This window comes from Euleptes europaea, chromosome 7, assembly GCF_029931775.1.
Source record: "Euleptes europaea isolate rEulEur1 chromosome 7, rEulEur1.hap1, whole genome shotgun sequence".
Lineage (NCBI taxonomy): Eukaryota > Metazoa > Chordata > Lepidosauria > Squamata > Sphaerodactylidae > Euleptes > Euleptes europaea.
The window spans coordinates 68,158,156-68,176,025 of NC_079318.1; the positions used below are offsets into that span (position 1 = coordinate 68,158,156).

At 40.6% G+C, this 17,870-nt stretch overlaps 1 protein-coding gene across 4 annotated transcripts in view; it reads left to right on the forward strand.

The window, feature by feature from the left end:
- The window catches only part of EML6 (EMAP like 6), a 157,379-nt gene that overhangs the window by 41,098 nt on the left and 98,411 nt on the right, over nt 1–17,870 (forward strand). For all 4 annotated transcript variants that reach the window (XM_056852697.1, XM_056852698.1, XM_056852699.1 and 1 more), the window contains exons 2-5: nt 3,678–3,837; nt 8,187–8,285; nt 9,767–9,835; nt 14,645–14,830. In XM_056852697.1, the coding sequence (XP_056708675.1) occupies nt 3,678–3,837; nt 8,187–8,285; nt 9,767–9,835; nt 14,645–14,830 (514 nt within the window). The remainder of the gene's footprint in view (nt 1–3,677; nt 3,838–8,186; nt 8,286–9,766; nt 9,836–14,644; nt 14,831–17,870) is intronic.

A 17,870-nucleotide genomic window follows, 5' to 3' on the forward strand; every position in this document is an offset into this window, starting at 1 on the left:
TATATGTTTCAGGTATATATGATCCTGATGAAGATAAATAGTAGTCTTCACTGAACGACTGAAACATGAAAGGACTGCATCAGTAAACATGAATTTATACCGTTAGTCTTTTAACAATATTTCCTGCAAAATTTTCAGAAGTATAAGTATAAAAGTATAGTATCTCTGGCATGCATCATCCCTGATCTTTCAATATGTGTATAACTAATTCCAGTATGATCACATGTAGTGATTGTGCATGCTGCTGAATATGATCAAACATGTATTGGGGCAATCTTGGAAATGTACAGTGCAATCCTAAATAGAGTTACACCCTTCTAAACCCACTGAATCAGTAAACGCATAGAGCTAAACTAGTAGAAGGAGAAGGGCTGGTTTTTATGTGCCAACTTTCTCTGCCGCTTAAGGAAGAATCAGACCGGTTTACAATCACCTTTCCTTCCCCTCCCCACAACAGACACCTTGTGAGGTAGGTGGGGCTGAGAAAGTTCAGAGAGAACTGACTAGCCCAAGGTCACCCAGCTGGCTTCATGTGGAGGAGTGGGGAAACAAACCCGGTTCACCAGATTAGAGTCTTCTGCTCATGGGGAGGAGTGGGGAATCAAACCCGGTTCTTCAGATTAGAGTCCACCACTACTAGCCACTGATCTTAACCACTACACCACGCTAGTAGTCACAAACATAGGAAAATGTTTACTTTGGCCCAATTTAATGTTCTACCCTCTGGACTTTTGGAAAGGAGATATGGTGTACCAAACTACATTATTTACTTTATACAATACCCTCCTAAGCAGTCTCATTTTTCACATTCTGTAGAATGATAGGAGAATACAACACAGGTTACCTTTACAGCACTACAGTTGATAGTATACCTAGTAGCACAATATATTTTGTTTTAATTCATTGCCTATGAAGGTTGAATCACTTCCTGTCTTTGCTGCTGCACTTGAAAATATATTGGAAAAATACCAGTAGCAACACAAAACTGTATATATTCCCACATTTCTATAAGTAGAGTTTTAGAAAGATGAGAGATTCTGGCCTGGGGACAGAGTACTGCAACAGAAATTGTGGAGGTGGTAAGAGTTGGGCCATCTGGCACAGACCCCCCTCCCCCTCCAGATGGATCCACTAATAACTCTAGTAGAGTATTCAGTCAGACTCTGCTGGAACACATGACTGACATATTTAATTATTCTAAACGAAGAATGAGTGAGCCAGATATTTCCTTGGATACAGAAATCATGAGCATCGTTGTCTGGAAGATTAAAAAAAGACACTGTCCCCAATAACTAAGCTTCATTAGCAAAAGACGACAGAACTTGAGCCAAGACCTTGCCTTGTAGGTTATTCATCAAGCAGTTTGTGGATCAAAGCAATATTTTAGTGATATTTTTTGCAAACTTGTTAGTCTTGGGACTTTTAGTACATTGCAGTCCGGTGCACTGCTGACTTTTCGAAAGCTACGTTTCACACATGTAGCTGCTGTAGCTGTATGCAGAAGTAAGAAGAACATTAAGACTCTTCCTGATGTCCAAGGCAGTGATTCTTAACTGGTGGTACACCAGCAGGACACAGAAATACTCCTGGTGGGATTCAGGGTTTTCATAACAATGACTAAGAATTTGCTGTCTTTCAGTCCCCATGTTCAAATGTGATGTGCTATCTAGCCCCTGCAGACCATACCTACCACGCAACATCCATGCTGGTAGTAACCTTGGGCACTCAGTGTCTTTGCTGGTGACCCTACTAACTGGGGATTATCCATTGTACTTCTGCAATTTATATGTGCTTAAAACTTACCATAAATGATAAATATAACAACAGAATTATTGTTATGTCCTTCTTGGGGAAAGTGGGCTTTTCAATCACAGTGGGGCCCACATTCTTTTTTTGCAGCCTCTGCACACACACAACCGCACACCCCCCAACAGGCAAATAGTAAAAATAAAGTGTTCCATTTACTGGGTCAGATCCAGCAGAGCATTTCCACAGATGAAACGGGGTGGGGGTGGCGATTCCTCCTGGCTGCAGACCTTTGATTCACTACTCTGGTTGTTCCTGGTTGTACCCTATTCCCCAGGAGCAACATTCCAGGGGTATTGGTGCTGCAGTAGGTGGAGGGAATCAGCAAAAATTGCCCCCCTTCTATACGCGGAAGTCCTCTTCTGCCTACAGTGCCCCACTTGTAAGCATTCTACCTTTTTCTTGTATTTAACTGATGCACAACAGGCAGAAGTTCAAGATGTGAAACTTTGCCTTGTCAGTGCACTTCCATGTTGGCAAAAAAATTTGCTGTTTATTTTTTTTCCTGCGCTACAACTTGTTAAGGTGCCAGAGTTCTGCCAGAAAAGAAAGTCTGCTCCAATCAGTTCTAAAATGAATTCACGCTAAGATGACAGATCTCAATGGGCTTAGATGAGTAACTCTGCATAGCAAAGCATAATAATTGTTGGTTTCAGCATCTATATACATTCTATAGTGTCATCATAATTTAATTCAAAATCTTTTAGTGCATATTAATAGCTTTGAAATGGTAGTACTCTGGGGGGTTTCTTACTAAAAAAGGACGTATCATATTTGAAAAATTGTACTGTTATCCAGATTTGCTGAATATGTACAGATAAGAAAGAAATGAAAAGAAAAAAAAATGGTAAAACATTGCTCACTTTAAACTGATTTCAGTTCAGCCTTGATTTACATAATTTGATTGTTTTTCTTTAACTCATTTTGGACTTGAACCTTTTTGAGGTATTTGTTGTATAATTGTTTATCCTTATTCTGTATGGTTTTTATGTTGGCTTCAGCATGTACTGGAATGCACTTATTTTCATAATATTTTTAAAATTAAACTGTGTTTGTTATAGTATAGCAGATGTCAACAGTATACTTGGTTGAGAAATTCAGCATTGATACCAGCTTAATAATGGACTAACTGTACAATCCTGAATGGGGAAGCCAGAGCTGCACAGGAGCCGATGTGGCCCCTATGTCGGCGACCGTACCACTTTGTGCCATGCAAAGTGGCACCTATGCCAAAAAGGGGCACTTACGCCTACCCCCAGGGAGGGACGGAACAGTGTGGGCCTTGAGCACCGGCGCTGTCATGTTCCCAGAAGCGAATGCCCACTCCAGTGTCAGAGGGGACACTTCCTGGGCGTTCCCCGGGGCAGAGCTGCCTTTAGGCAGCTTCCAAACCCCTTTTGGCCTGGGAACACCCCTTTGTCACTGCGACGGAGCTACGCCAGCAAAATAACTGCCATAGCCCATTGAAACTCAATGCGCAAGTTTTGCATTTTTTTAAAAAAATGCTTTTAAAACATTTTTTTTCCGGCCGAGAAGCCTCTCAGTAGATGGCGCAGCTGCATCATTCTGGGCCGTGACCTAACTTCCCGCTGGCAAGTCAGCCTCAGTTTCTTAGCTGTAGTGTGGGAATAGATAACCTACCTTACTGGGTTGTTTTAAGTACTAATAAAATAAAGCCATAAAGAACAGTCTATTTCCAATTTTATTTTAAATTAATGTGAATCCATAGGTTAATGAAATTAACAGAACAGAAAAGAAAGAAAATGAAGAGCCTTGCTGAAAATCTGTAAATCAAAATATGTGTTCATTTCTAATAAATTCACGTGCTACCGAATTAAATGACAAAACTTCACTTTTAAACTGTTTTCCAGCCTCGCTTTGCACTCGGATAAAACCCTGGTTGCCACAGGACAGGTCGGGAAGGACCCTTACATTTGCATCTGGGATTCCTACAATGTGCAGACTGTTTCTATTCTGAAAGATGCACATACCCATGGAGTTGCCTGCTTGGCTTTTGATTCAGATGGCCAGGTATGTATTGTACCCTCTCACACACACACTCATATGTACACCCACAAACACATTTCCCTCATTGGTTTATTAGTAGAATAAAAACATAGCAATTACTCTGCTGCAGAGGATCCAGGCTTGTTTCTTCAAAGTATCACTTCAGTTGTGGAATGGGGGGGGGGTCATGTGTTTTCCCATCATTCAAATGAAAACAAAATCAAACTGCAATAGTGAAAAAATGGAAATGTACTAAACCAAGGGTGTTGAACTCAATTGTTACAAGGGCTGGATATGACATAAATGTCACTTGGTCAGGCTGGGCCATACCTCTCCCGCCCAGATTGAGAGTGGGGAGGGGTGGCTGCCTCGGCTGGTTCACGGGCTGGATAAGAACTCAAAAGTGGCCGGATCCGGCCCTCGGGCCTTATATTTGACACCCCTGTACTAAACCATAAATAATCCCTCTTTCTCACCCTTTCCCCCTTAGCTTTGTTTAACCACAGATCCATCTGTGTTCCTTTCTCTTTTTATCTCTTTCCCTCTGAGCTGCTGCTTTACCTGAGTAAACTCAAAAATCATGGCCCTATGGGCTGACATCTCCTATTTCATCTCATAGTTGATCATGATTGAACATCCTTGGCGTGGTCGATTTGTTTATTTGTTTGTTTATTTATGGGTTTTTTTTGCTTTATTTATATCATGCCTTTCTCCCCACTACGGCCCAAGTGACTTACATCATTCTCCTCTCATCCATTTTATCCTTATAACAACCCTGTGTGGGCTTGTGCACCGTCTGTCCCCTTTCCCACCCTCTTCCCCTCATGCACAACTCAATAATTAAAGACATTTGCATTCACAGAAAGCCAGAGTTTGTATGAGCCAGGAGCCATTGTGTGTTATCTTCCATACAAACCTGGCATAGTTGTAGCTGCCTATCAGTAATGGTTCTTCATTCTTTGTTGGGGCAAAAGGCAGAGAAAGAGGGCACCTCGTGTTGCCACAGCTGGCTGATCAAAAACCAAATTACAGTATTTATTCTGCCCATTTGTCTATTCTTAGCACATTTCCTCAATGCAAACTCTTCTGCACTGAAACAGGCTTCTGCCCCTTTAATCTTTGTTGAAGTGAACAAAATGTTTCCTTTTATATGATTATGACAACGAACAAACTCAGTTCTGTTGTTCATCTCTGTCCTGAGCACTTGTCATATGTGGGCCCACAAGAAGGAAATTAAAGGCTAATCTGATTTATTTGCTTGTCAGTATATCACTCGTTACAGGCCAGGAAATGAAAGAGGCAGCCAGCAGGGTAAATAATTCGAAGTGTATTCCATAATATTATTTTTTTTACATAGCTGATGGTTGTTGCTTAGGCCTAAGAAGAATTCAACAGGAATATTAAGAGACAAGGGCTATTGGTACCTCTAAGGGCACCTCTAAACTGTAGTTCAAACTCTTAAGTAATTCCTCTTCCCAGGAATTGTGGTAGTGTGAGAAAGGGAGCTCAATTTTTTAACAGATAATTCTCAGCAGTTTAACCAGAGTATTCGCAGAATTCTTCAGGGGTGCCATGATGTTTTGTTGTATAAAAATCTTGGAGGGGTATTTAAATATTTATAGACATAAATGGGGGAAGTGAGACTTGATAATTAGTTCTCATACTAATTGAATTGCATGTGTATATAACCTTTTTTTGTATAAAAGTTGAGAGTGTAAATATGCTTTCAGTATTATTTCACTGTGGATTGTTGAAAAGCCAGCGTGGTGTCGTGGTTAAGAGCGGTGGTTTGGAGCGGTGGACTCTGATCTGGAGAAACAGGTTTGATTACCCACTCCTCCACATGAGCGGTGGACGCTAATCTGGTGAACCAGTTTGGTTTCCCCTCTCCTCCACATGAAGCCAGCTGGGTAACCTTGGGCTAGTTACAGCTCTCTTAGAGCTCTCTCAGCCCCACCTATCTCACAGGGTGTCCGTTGTGGGGAGGGCAAGGGAAGGTGATTGTAAGCTGGTTTGAGACTCTCTTAAGTGGTAGAGAAAGTCGGCATATAAAAACCAACTTCTTCTACGTCTTCTTTTTCATTTTGATCTTGATCTTCTTCATCTAGGCCATCTTCTGGGCATGCAGTAGGGGTCACTGGGGGTGTGTGGGGGAGGTAGTTGTGAATTTCCTGCATTGTGCAGGGGGTTGGAATAAATGACCGTGGTGGTCCCTTCCAACTCTTACGATTCTAAGATTCTATGGTTCTTCTTGTCTGAATTGTGTGAAGGGCTTAATTTTTCATTCTTTAACATAAGAAGGAAAGAAATTAATACATTATACAGAAGACTTAAGGTGCATGTGGGTTACAGACAGAGGCTAGCTCTGGTGCATGGTAAAAGGAATGTGAGAATGAATTGACACTTGCCCTGTTAACATCTTTTTTTACCCTAAAAAATCCTTTACAGCCACTATATAGATAACAAGAAAACTGAAGCAGCCTCGAGACAAGAGGATCTTTTCAAGACTGGATTTACATTGTTTTGGAAGGGAGCATGAAGTGACATTTGGTAGAATAGTTTCAAGAGGGGCGTCCTTTGAGTGAGGAAATATGCTGAGCTGAGATTCCTATCTAGGGTTGCCAACCTCCAGGTGGGGGCTGGAGATCTCGCCAATAACATATTAATTAAAACATTTATTCCACTTCTGGAGAAAATGGCTGCTTTGGAAGGTTGACTGCATGACATTATACCTTACCAAGGTCACTTCTCTCCCTAAACCCTACTATCCCAGGCTCCACTAAAATCTCCAGGGATAATTCTGAACTCAGAGTTGGCAACCCAGTTCCTATCATAGTATTGGCCTGGCTCTCATCTAAAACTTCCTTGTATGAAAACATTATTTCCCCCCTCTGCTACCCAAAATCCCCTCTGAAATGTTGCTCCTGGGGGACTGTGAAGCAGCATGATGGGGGAATTGGAGGCATGGCACAAGGGATGGGGAATAATAAATGGATGTGCAAGCAGAACCATGCTCAGTCACCATTTCTCAATATTATTTCTGGTTTCTAGAGAAACAGAAAACTAATTCCTATATTGGAAGATAACCATCTTTATTCTTTGATCAGCACTGTAGTTTTCTGTGTGCCTTATCCAGAATAACTTTTGGGGAACCTTTTCACCTAGGGTAATTGCTTCAATTTTGGCCTCTGTAGTGGCATATGGGTTTGCCATATCACCCCACTGAAATTAGCAGGAATAACTCACTGGCCAGAAAGCTCAGGTCTGATAAGCAAAGTCAATTAAGCTGATCCTGTTAATTTTGCATCACTGGTGGTTGGCAAAGCATTGAACAGCTTTAAAAGCAGTGCAGTGGACAATTTGCATGCTGGGGCCAACTGGAGTGCTATCTTTCCCAAAACTGGAAGGCAAGAGTTTGCCACTATCACAGAGAGCAGGGAGCTTTTATTAAAACAGAAAGCCCTGCATTTTGCTTAGATTAATGGTTCTGATGGCCTTCAGTTTGTTTTCACAGAGCTTCATTCCAGCCAGTGTTAACAAATTAAATAGATAACCAGCATGGTTAATTTAGAGTCCGATCCCAAGGGCATGTTTATCACTTGCTACACTGCATCTGAAAGGCCCATCAAAAATTTAGCACCACAGATGGAGCTTTCATATTGAAAAGCAGGTTTCAAGTCCAGTACCACCTTGAAGACCAACAAGATTTCCAGGGTATACGTTTTGAGTCAAAACTTCCTTCATCCCTTCCTTTAACTCTTGAAAGCTCATACCCTGGAAATCTTGTTGGTGTTTAAGGTGCTATTGGACTCAAATCTTGCTCTTTTTACTGCCGACCAACATGGCTACCCACCCGAAACAAGCTTTTGTATTGTTTCACATCACCTGTAATGCGATTATTTTTCAGTCAGTTTACACATTTGTATGCTCGTGAGTAGCAATCAAATGAAGAAAAATCGCAAGAGCTACATACATGCATGACCTGTAGGCAGATTGACTGCATTTCCAAGTGCATCGGCATAGTTATGGTGAAAAGACACCAGCATATCCAGTAATGCATGATAGGCAAAGTGTTAGTAATTGAGTCCTCGCATTAACTTTTTAGCCATTGTGCTGGTAAGGCGAGAATTAGATATTATCATGTTTACTGTTGTAACCTGTGAATATACTTAAAGTAGTTCTGAAGGTCAAATGGACAAATCTCATACATTGTTACGAATGCAGTCTATTCTGGAACATTTGAGTTTTAAGCATATGGTATGTTATATCAGCATTTAACGTCTTGTTTGCATCTTCAGCATCCTTTGTGCACATGGTTGGATGTAATGAGTTGTTCTTCAGTTAATGAGGCTATTCTTTTTTCTTTCTTTCAGCGCTTAGCTTCGGTAGGACTGGATGCCAAAAATACAGTCTGCATTTGGGACTGGAAAAAAGGAAAATTGCTCGCAACAGCTACTGGCCACTCGGATAGGGTAATCAGCTAAAGAGTTTGCTATATATTTTCCCTTTCATTTCTCATCTATTTCTTGTAGTATTTTTAATCCAATGAAACTATCTTTTTTCTATTAATCTAATGTTCTGAAAATCCAGTCATTAAAACTGGTCTGTAAAATTATTATGTGAAGGTAATATTATGGAAGAGTCAGCATTACATCACTGAAAGTATATCAAGTAGATATTTGGGGAAGTTTAACTGTGAATCGACTGGTGAACGTACTTCATTCATAAGTAGAGATCAAAACACTTTCATTTCTTTTTGTAGGCATTGTCTCCCTCCGGCATCAAGGATATGTTGTTATTTAGATCACCAGTTTAAAAACTCTGGTTTTTTTTAATTACTTCAGTGAAAGTGAGCATGGTGTAGCAATTAGAGTGTTGAACTCCGATCTGGGAGACTCAGGTTTGAATCCACACTCTGCCAGGGAAGCTCGCAGGGTGACCTTGGGCCAGTCACTCTCTTTTAGAGTAATCTACCTCGTGGTAGGTGTTCTGATGTTGTACGCTGCTTTTGGTCCCTACTGGGGCGAAAAGTATGGTATATCTAAATAAATAAATAAAGATTAATAATGGCAGCCCAGACTGAGCTTCCTCTGCACAGAAGAGTGTTGGTTACCATATGTTCTACTCTCAGTTACATTATGCAAATCAAGTACATTTGTATTCATTTATTCAAGATGCACTATTTATTTCTAGAAATGGGGAATCTGCAGAATTTGGAACTTTTGGCAGAGATTTTAGTGGTGAAATAGCTGGAAGGATTGGATATAGTAGGGACATTGGTGGCAATAGAGGCATGCAAGTTGGGGTTGCCAACTTCGGATTCCCAAATTCCTGGAGATTTGGTGGTGGAGCCTGGGGAGAGCAGTGTTTGGAGAGGGGAAGAACCTCAGAGGGGTATAATACTGTACAGTCCACCCACCAAAGCAGCCATTTTCTGCAGGGGGACTGATTTCTGTAGTCTGGAGGTCAGCTGTAATTCCAGGAGGCTGGCATAAGCAGAGGAGGCATAATGGTGAGGCCTGCTAACAATCAGTGTAAAATGTTTCTAATTTGTTAAACCAAGATTGCCCTTTAATACCAAAGCTGTTTGTTTCAGTGTTCACCCAGTACCTACATATCTGTGGTTACATTTTGCCTTAATTTTCTATTACATGTTAATTTTGCTTCCTATGCGCGGATCCTACTTAACACTAACAAATGAAGATGTAAATGAAATTCAGGCAAAGATTTTCTAACAGTTCTGGAAGGTCTTCATTATGCTGCCTGCTTTCTGAATGCATTTCCCATTCTTATGGAAAGTTAACTATATTGCCATACATATTATATTTTTGGTAACAGAACAAATGGGACTTTGTTCAAAACCATGAAAACGCGCATTGAATGTATGACATTTCTGATATTTAATCCATGTGTTTTCTAATTTAGTGTAGCAGTTTTGAATATATTTTGACAGATTTTTGATATTTCCTGGGATCCATATCAGCTCAACAGATTAGCTAGCTGTGGTGTGAAACATATCAAGGTAAACTGGTTTTCATACTTTGGCATAAATTGTTTGCTGTATTTTCTTTGTCTAACCTTGTTTTAAGTTGTAGATGTTACATAGCCAACTCAGAGTAGTGAGATAATATTCCAGTACAGTTAAAGACGTATTTATTTATTTAAAACATTTATATGCCCACCTTTCTCCCAAACATCTCAGGACACAAGGCAGATATGAAGTGATTGTAATGAGAGACTTGTGTCAAGCAATGCACAAAGGAAGCTTATAATACTATTTTTTACCTTTTCATCCAAGGCTTTGACTGGTTTAGAATAAAGATAGCCTTAGTTGAGTTGGCACTTTAAATGAAAAGGCCTAGCTGTAATCACCAATTTTATTTATTTATTTGTTGTTTACGCTGCAGTTTTTCCCCCCAACAGTACTTTCCCATTAGCTGTTATAACCAGTGTTTCATTTTGATTTACATCTGAGCTATATACTATCTACCATTTTGTTTGCCGCTTTCAATAAAACCTGCTCCTGTGAGCGCACAAGTAATTGGGTAGATCAATTTTTTCCAGTTTTACTAGCTAAGCATATTATTAGAAAATAGAGAAAGAACATGTTGATAAATTTACTAAAAGGTTTCTCCATGACCTAGAAAATAAGTTTCCATGATAAGGTAGGGTCATAAATATTTATAATTGAGATGTTAGCAGAGAAAATATGCCAAAGGACTTTGGGTATAGCCAGATAGAACAAATTGAGATTTGGACAAGTTGTTTGAGTTGTTCTGAGCCTTTCATTTCAGAATAGAAGGATGCTTCAACCAGTGTTCATCCCTGCTAGACAACATAGCTAATATTTGTTTTGTAGGCTGTAGCCAGCACAATCTAGGTGAAATTATGCCTGCCTTTCCCCAGAATGCTTCCAGTGTCCCAGAGCTTGGGGAACTGCCATCTGAAAAAACCTTTGTAACATAGGAATCTAATGAGATTCATAATTCTCTCAGAGGGCAGATCCCAATCACTTTTATGACAATTGCAGTGTTATGATGCTTGATCACACAGGAATGCTTCACCTACAGATCTTTCCTGTAGGTAAGAGATCTTTTAGGTTGGATTTAAAATATTTATTTAGACCAGTGGAGGGAAGACTTTATGGTTTGGGAAGCTCCTTAATTTTGTTTCAAGGGCCTTGGGATTTATCAGTCCCAAAAAGTCAGTTTGGTGAGTGTATCCAGTCACAAAATAGCTGCTTGAACAAAAATTATAGCATTTCAGAGGAGGTCTGTGGTACTCCAGTAGGGAAGGCTTTCCACTGCTGTTGTACCAAAACAAACAAGCACCACCATCAATCCAAATTGTAACGGCTTATGGAGGGAAAATATACAGTTACCTCTATGTTTTCCCCAGAAGAGGCAAATATCATTGGAGGAGAGGTAGAAAACTACTTTTAATTGCTTGGATAGTGACTGGTCACTCCCCAGTGAACTTTGGCCTATCCTTGGATTACATAATGGATTTGTACATTTCTTTATAAGAGCTGGGTGGGCTACAGCATGGTGTAGTGGTGAAGAGCAGTTTGGAGCGGTGGACTCTAATCTGGAGAACCAGGTTTGATTCCCCACTCCTCCACATGAGCAGCGGATGCTAATCTGGAGAACCGGGTTTGTTTCCCCACTCCTACACGTGAAGCCAGCTGGGTGACCTTGGGCTAATCACAGCTCTCTTAGAGCTCTCTCAGCCCCACCTTCCTCACAGGGTGTCTGTTGTGGGGAGAGGAGGGGAAGGTGATTGTAAGCCAGTTTGATTCTTCCTGAAGTGGTAGAGAAAGTCAGCATATAAAAACCAACTCTTCTTCTTCTTCTGTTTTGTGTGGATATGCATGGATAGGTTGAGCTGCTTATAAATTTTAGATTTGCAATATAAATTACACATTTACATGTTCTGAAGTATGAAGCTCTATGGCAGAGCTTCCAGTACACCAACTCGTATGATATGTGCCATATTTCTATGGTATCAACATTCAGATGGAAGACATTATTTAATTTTAAGACTTTTTAGCATATTTAATGTCAGAGTATTTTATTCAGTTCCATTTGTTTTGGCCTCAATATATTTCATACTGTACTACTAATATGTTACACAAGTCTGCTAAAGTTTGCCAGACTGAAGTTATGTCACAGTGATTTCAAATAATTCAACAGTTAATTTAAATGTTCTGAATCTTGGCTAGATCATGCACATGGTATTTTGAACAGGCTTCTGAAAAGAAAAGAAAACCTTTAAATTTCAAAAACCTAGTTTTAATTTCAAAATTAGTTGCAAACCCAATATGTGTGTTAAGTGCTATCAAGTCACTTCCAACGCATGGCAACCCTATGAATCAATGACCTCAAAACATCCTATTGTTAATAGCCTTGCTCAGGCGTTGCAAACTGAGGGCCATGGATTCTTTTGCTGAGTCAATTTATCCTCCTCTTTTCCTGCTGCCTTCAACTTTTCCTAGCATTAATAAAGTGTTTCTGATTCCATTAGTGCTGCCCTTCGCTAGTTTCCAGTTTCTCTCATTGCCTTAAAGATGGAACAGAAGTTAGATGGCAAAAAATGTTTGCCTGTAACATAGAAAGGCTCGGGAAGCATTTGCAGAGGAGAAGCAGTTGGGAAAGAGAGGAATTCTCACCCTTTCCCCATCTGACACATTACTCTCTGCAACACTTCCTCCCTGGATCCTTCCCCTGCAAGCCCGATTCGGAGATGGGAGTAGTACAGCACATATGTAACAGTATAATATAGCACTAAACAAAATAGAGATCTTTATGGCTTATCTGTCATCTGCTACAGATTCTCTGTGCAGTCTGTTTTTATTAATACATTACGATTTGATTCTAAATTTAAGCAGGCATATGACTGTAAAAAAAAGTAGAAATTAAAAACTTGCTCTGTGCAGAGTTTTTGTTTAAAAATTGTTTAAGAATTCTTGGAGACTATTATCATCATCATTATTTTGGCTTCTCTATTCGGAAGCACGGCGCCTAACAGATTGCAATTACTTTTCCTTAATTAAGTGGGTACAGCTATCAGGAGCAGGAGTGACATAAAACTAGTTGCTCTCCATTCCTTCTGCCAAGAATCTTGCACCCCTGATGGAACACTGTGTTCAGATCAGAAGAGAGGTCTTGTCAGGAAAGATGCCATTTATTGTATTTCCTCAAGAAGGTGAACACCTGTTGTTGTTTTTTGTTTGTGCATTTTTTGGCACATGGGCTTTTGTGAAATTGTCCTGATTAACCCAACCAGTCATGCCAAATGCATAGCTGTAAGCAAAGGCTTGCCAGAAATTAGTTTCCCACAGTTAAGCACTAATATTGGTGGAAGACAACCACTGATCCAGTCTAGTAGGGATAGAATTACATTGCCTTTGTATGACTTTGTTATGTAGAAATGCTATACCTTGAAATATTATTGTTCATAGTCACAATAACTTTCAAACTGGGCTCTCTTTCTTTACCTTCTTTCATTCAAGTTTTTCATTGGCTAAGCCCAGGTGACCATCTTATTTGAAGTGAACTGCTCACTTAAACTTGCCATGGAATCCAGGGTTGGAATTTTGCACAAATATAACCATGAGCAGTAAATTGGGCACAGTTCTGGGTTTGTAGTTGTGTGTATCATGCACATGCAGTTATTAGGGAACCAGGATATACTGGGGTTCCCTGTCAACTATATTTTCAGTGGCAAATCCAGGTTTCCCAAATGAAGTACGTGAAAACAACAGGCCATTAACCACTAAGCAGAATTGAGCTACAAAATAAGAGAATACGGCCCTGTGTTTAAGCACTTGTGACTGCACATTCTCCATCACTTCACAGTTGAAAATAGGGGCAACCTTGCACACTTGCTATATCCCCGTTTTCACAATGCAAGCGTCCTGCCTGCATTCACTATGAAATATTTATTGTTTCTAGTATAAAACAGAGGAGAAAAGTACCATATACCATGCCTGAGCTCCTTGGAGGAAGAACAGGATAAAATGCAATCAAGAGACATGGCTCTTTTCTGTTTGCTTTATTTTTTATTCAGTAGTCTGCCTGCTTTGATTTGAAGGCCAAGAGGATGTTAATATGGTTAAAGATAGACTTAAAAACATAATTTCATCATTTGCAGCATATGAAATGGCAGGTACTATCCCAAATTAACTCTTATGGGTCTCATCCCCAAAGAATTGTGGACATTTATAGTGGAGGAAGGAGTACTGAGAATTCTCTACCAGAGATCCTTAACTCCCTCCCCCCAAAAAACACACACACACAAACCACAAGACCTAGACCTCAATAAGGACCTGGTATTTCTCAGTCACTTTGGGAGCAGTCCTAAAGAGGCCTACTCAGAAGTAAATCCCATTTTACTGCTTCATGATCTCCATGCATCACACTGATGGGCTTTGCACCTGCTCAGAAGAACAATTCGGAAATTTCTAACACTAGCTTTTTTGGCATGAAGACCTCTCTCCACTCCAGGAACAATGTCCCTGACTGTGCACATCTCGATGGAGAGGAGTGTGCCTTCCTTCTCAGCTTCTTTTTGTCTGTAGCACAGTCAACTTTTTGGAGAGTTCTCTGATAACCCTCCAGCGTCTCTTCAGAGCCAGTTGTTGTTATCTCTTCATTTTTTTCCTTTTAATGTTGGTCTTTTGGTTTGAAATATATATAGCCTACATAGTTGGCAGTTTTCCATCATTTTAGTGGTGCTTTGCACCTATGGCAGCTCCCTCCATTTTTAAGAAGTGCAAGTTGTGTTGAGGGAAAGTATGGTCAGCATTTCAGATGTTGTTTTTATTCCATAGTTTTGGACCTTGTGTGGAAATGCCTTGACAGCCAAAAGAGGAATATTTGGGAAGACAGGAGACCTACAAACTATCCTCTGTTTGTCCTGTGTGAAAGATGATGTCACATACTCTGGTGCTTTAAACGGAGACATCTATGTCTGGAAAGGGCTAACCTTAGTCCGCACAATTCAAGGAGCTCATAGTGTAAGTTGCCTTCTTAATGCTACTAAAACCTAAGCATCTTCATCAAACTTTCTCTGTTATGCCATTGAGATAGTTAAGTGAGTGTGGTCTCTGTCATACTTGAACTGCTCTTACGGAGTTGTACAGTACAACCCTAAGAAAACTTTCCGAAGAGTAAAGCGCATTGAGGAGACCTGACCAAGATTAAAAGTAGACCGCTTTAGGATTGCTCTCATTTATTCAAATGGTAACAAGAATTATAGTCTGATAGTGTGAGTGAAAATGGCTCCTTTCCTCCAGGGCTAGCCTCCTCCTTAGAACCAAAGTCCCAGTGTTAATGTTTTTGAAATGTAATGAAAAATGATCATGAAACTACCTGTCATGTGTAGTTCCACCTTATTTAAGAGGATTTCTTGCTATAATGATGCCTTGTGGGTAGACAAAAGTCTCTGCTTGAGTCCAGGACGGCTATCAGTCCCTAGGTCCCAGTAATCACTTCTATTCTTCTTCCTCTTTTCAGGTGGTTCATTGAGAGACGCGTCCCCAAATGTACTGGAGTAGAGAGGAGCTCTCAAAAGTACCCCTAATAATTAAGCCCCTTACTTTTATGTTTTGAGGCTGAATTCTGATTCAGGTTCAAGGTGACCAAGTCATTTCATTTCACCTATATCCCACCGTCTTGTTTTAAAGAACATCCAAGGCAGCTAACAAATATGAAATCCTATTACAGTACAAATATTAAATCCTACTTTGATACATCAAATAATTAATTATTAACTAAAAAAGTCTCTCGGCAAAAGGCGGGACCTTTACAGAGCAGCTTCTTTTAAAGGCATGAGCAGGCAGGGGGTGGGACTGAGCAGGTGGAAAAGCTCAGTCTAAATGGCAAAGTCCCCCAGGCAAAAGGATTTGGGTGTTTGGATTTCTGAAGTGGTTTTGGAGTGAAGGTTTGGTTGACTCTTAGCTTTTAGCAACAAGCTATCTTTGACCAAACAATTGAAAGCATTTAATGAGTTGCCAGACCCCTTCCGGGGGTGAGTGATCTCTCACTTTGGCCCCCCTCACCATGGTGCTGTCCAGCTGGCTGGTGGAGGTCTTACCAGGCACAAAATGAGGCCTAGGCATCCACATTGTTGGTGTGATGATGTTACTTCCAGAAGTGACATCATCACGTCTCCAACAACAAGGGAGACACTCTGGTATTTGGGCAAAACTCTATCATAAAAACAGCTTCCACAACAGAGTTTTTGCCCAGATACCAGAGTGTCTCCCTCGCCAGCAGTGACATGATGACGTCACTTCCAAAAGTGACATCATCATTAAACACTGTTGAGGCGTGGGCCTCATTTTGCCCCTGGTAAGACCCCTCATCCCCTTCCCAGCTGGTTGCCAGGGGTACCTGACAACCCTATAACATGCATGAGAATGGTAACTTTCTTTTACATCATTAAAACTACAAAATGTACAAAGCAAGCTATGATATTGTGATTAGGATTTACACATCCCTCATTCAGCAACAGCTGATGGGGTGGGCCCAGGGAATATTCTAGTCTCCTGCCTTACTACTGGGTGATGGGAGGTACTGGTGGTGTTCAGGGGTCACAACTGCAGCATTCTACTGGGGCCCAGCTTCTTGGTGGTTATTGGAATCTGGCGCCAGCAAATGACATCATCATCCTGTGTTCACACTGGGTTCCACTTGCCACTGAGAAACTGCACACCAGCACAGTGCTTCAGCTCTGGCAGCAGCATCTCTGCCACTGCATCCAATCATTACCGTTCTCTCCTTCTACAGTGGCAGACAGTGGAAGGTGGAATATTTCCGTCTCTCCATCCCACAGCTACCTTCAATCCTTATTACCTCCTTGCCCATAAAGGAGGTGAGCAGATGGGATGTGAGAGTCAAAGATCAGTAATGAGGAAACAATGCTACAAATTCTTATGATAAGAAGAAGGTTACAGATAATGGAATATCACTGGCTTGAAGGGAGCCTATTGGCTACTTTCTAGATTACAAATTATCTTCTTCTCTTCAGAGTTCTGCCTCTGACAGATGAAAATGAATCCATGGGAAATTTCTGTTGATATATATTGGTTGATGATAATATAGGAAAACACACTGGGTTTGTGAAAAGTACCTTTCCTTCAAATAAGCACAAGCCAAGAGTCCACCAATGGAAGGGGGCTCAGGTCAAGCTACTTGTCTGGAGGGAACTCACCCTCTCTCTGGTGCTACCTATGTAATTAACAATTATTTTCTGTACAAGCTGTGCTCTGGGAACTCCCTTTCATCTCATTGTGAAAATCTCAGGAGAGTTTCCCAGCAGAATCGGCCACAGCTGTCATTCTAATATATGCTGTAAGAAATGCTTAATAAAGAATAATGTGGCTTAATGGAGCTTCATCTGCAACAAAAATTCTTCCTGTTCAGTCCGTTTTCTTTCAGTTCCAGTCAGATCCAGAGTGCTGACTGAAATCCTCTCATTAAAGAGTGTCTTGATTACCAGGATGTTAGTAAGAATAAGTTTTGCTTGCTTGTTCAGTTGGTTGGTGTTGGTTATTTTGGGTAATTTATGCCAGTGGTTAGAGGATCTGGGAGGCTAGGAGACCTAGGATGTGGTAGATTCAGGTTTGAATCCCCACTCTGCTATAGAAGCTTGCTGGGGGACCATGAGCCACTCACACACACTCAGCCTAACCTATCTCACAGGGTTATTGTGAGGATAAAATGGAGGAGAGGAGAACTATGTAAACTACTTTGAGACCCCATCGGGGAGAAGGGTGTGAATAGAAATGAAGTAAGTAAATAAGTAAATGTTCCATCATCTTCCCAATCATGAAATAACACTCAAGGAAATGACACATGACTAGTCACATGACACACACACATCTTTTATGTACTTTTGTCCTCAATTGCTGGAAAAGGCATGCCTGTGACAGCTGGGATGGAATCTGCCCCTAACAGTGTGGCATTAAACTCTTTGCAGTCTAGTTTGTGTTTGTGTTTTAAAATAACTTATGACAAAAATTCAAACCGAATGTATTGTTTGTTAATCAACAG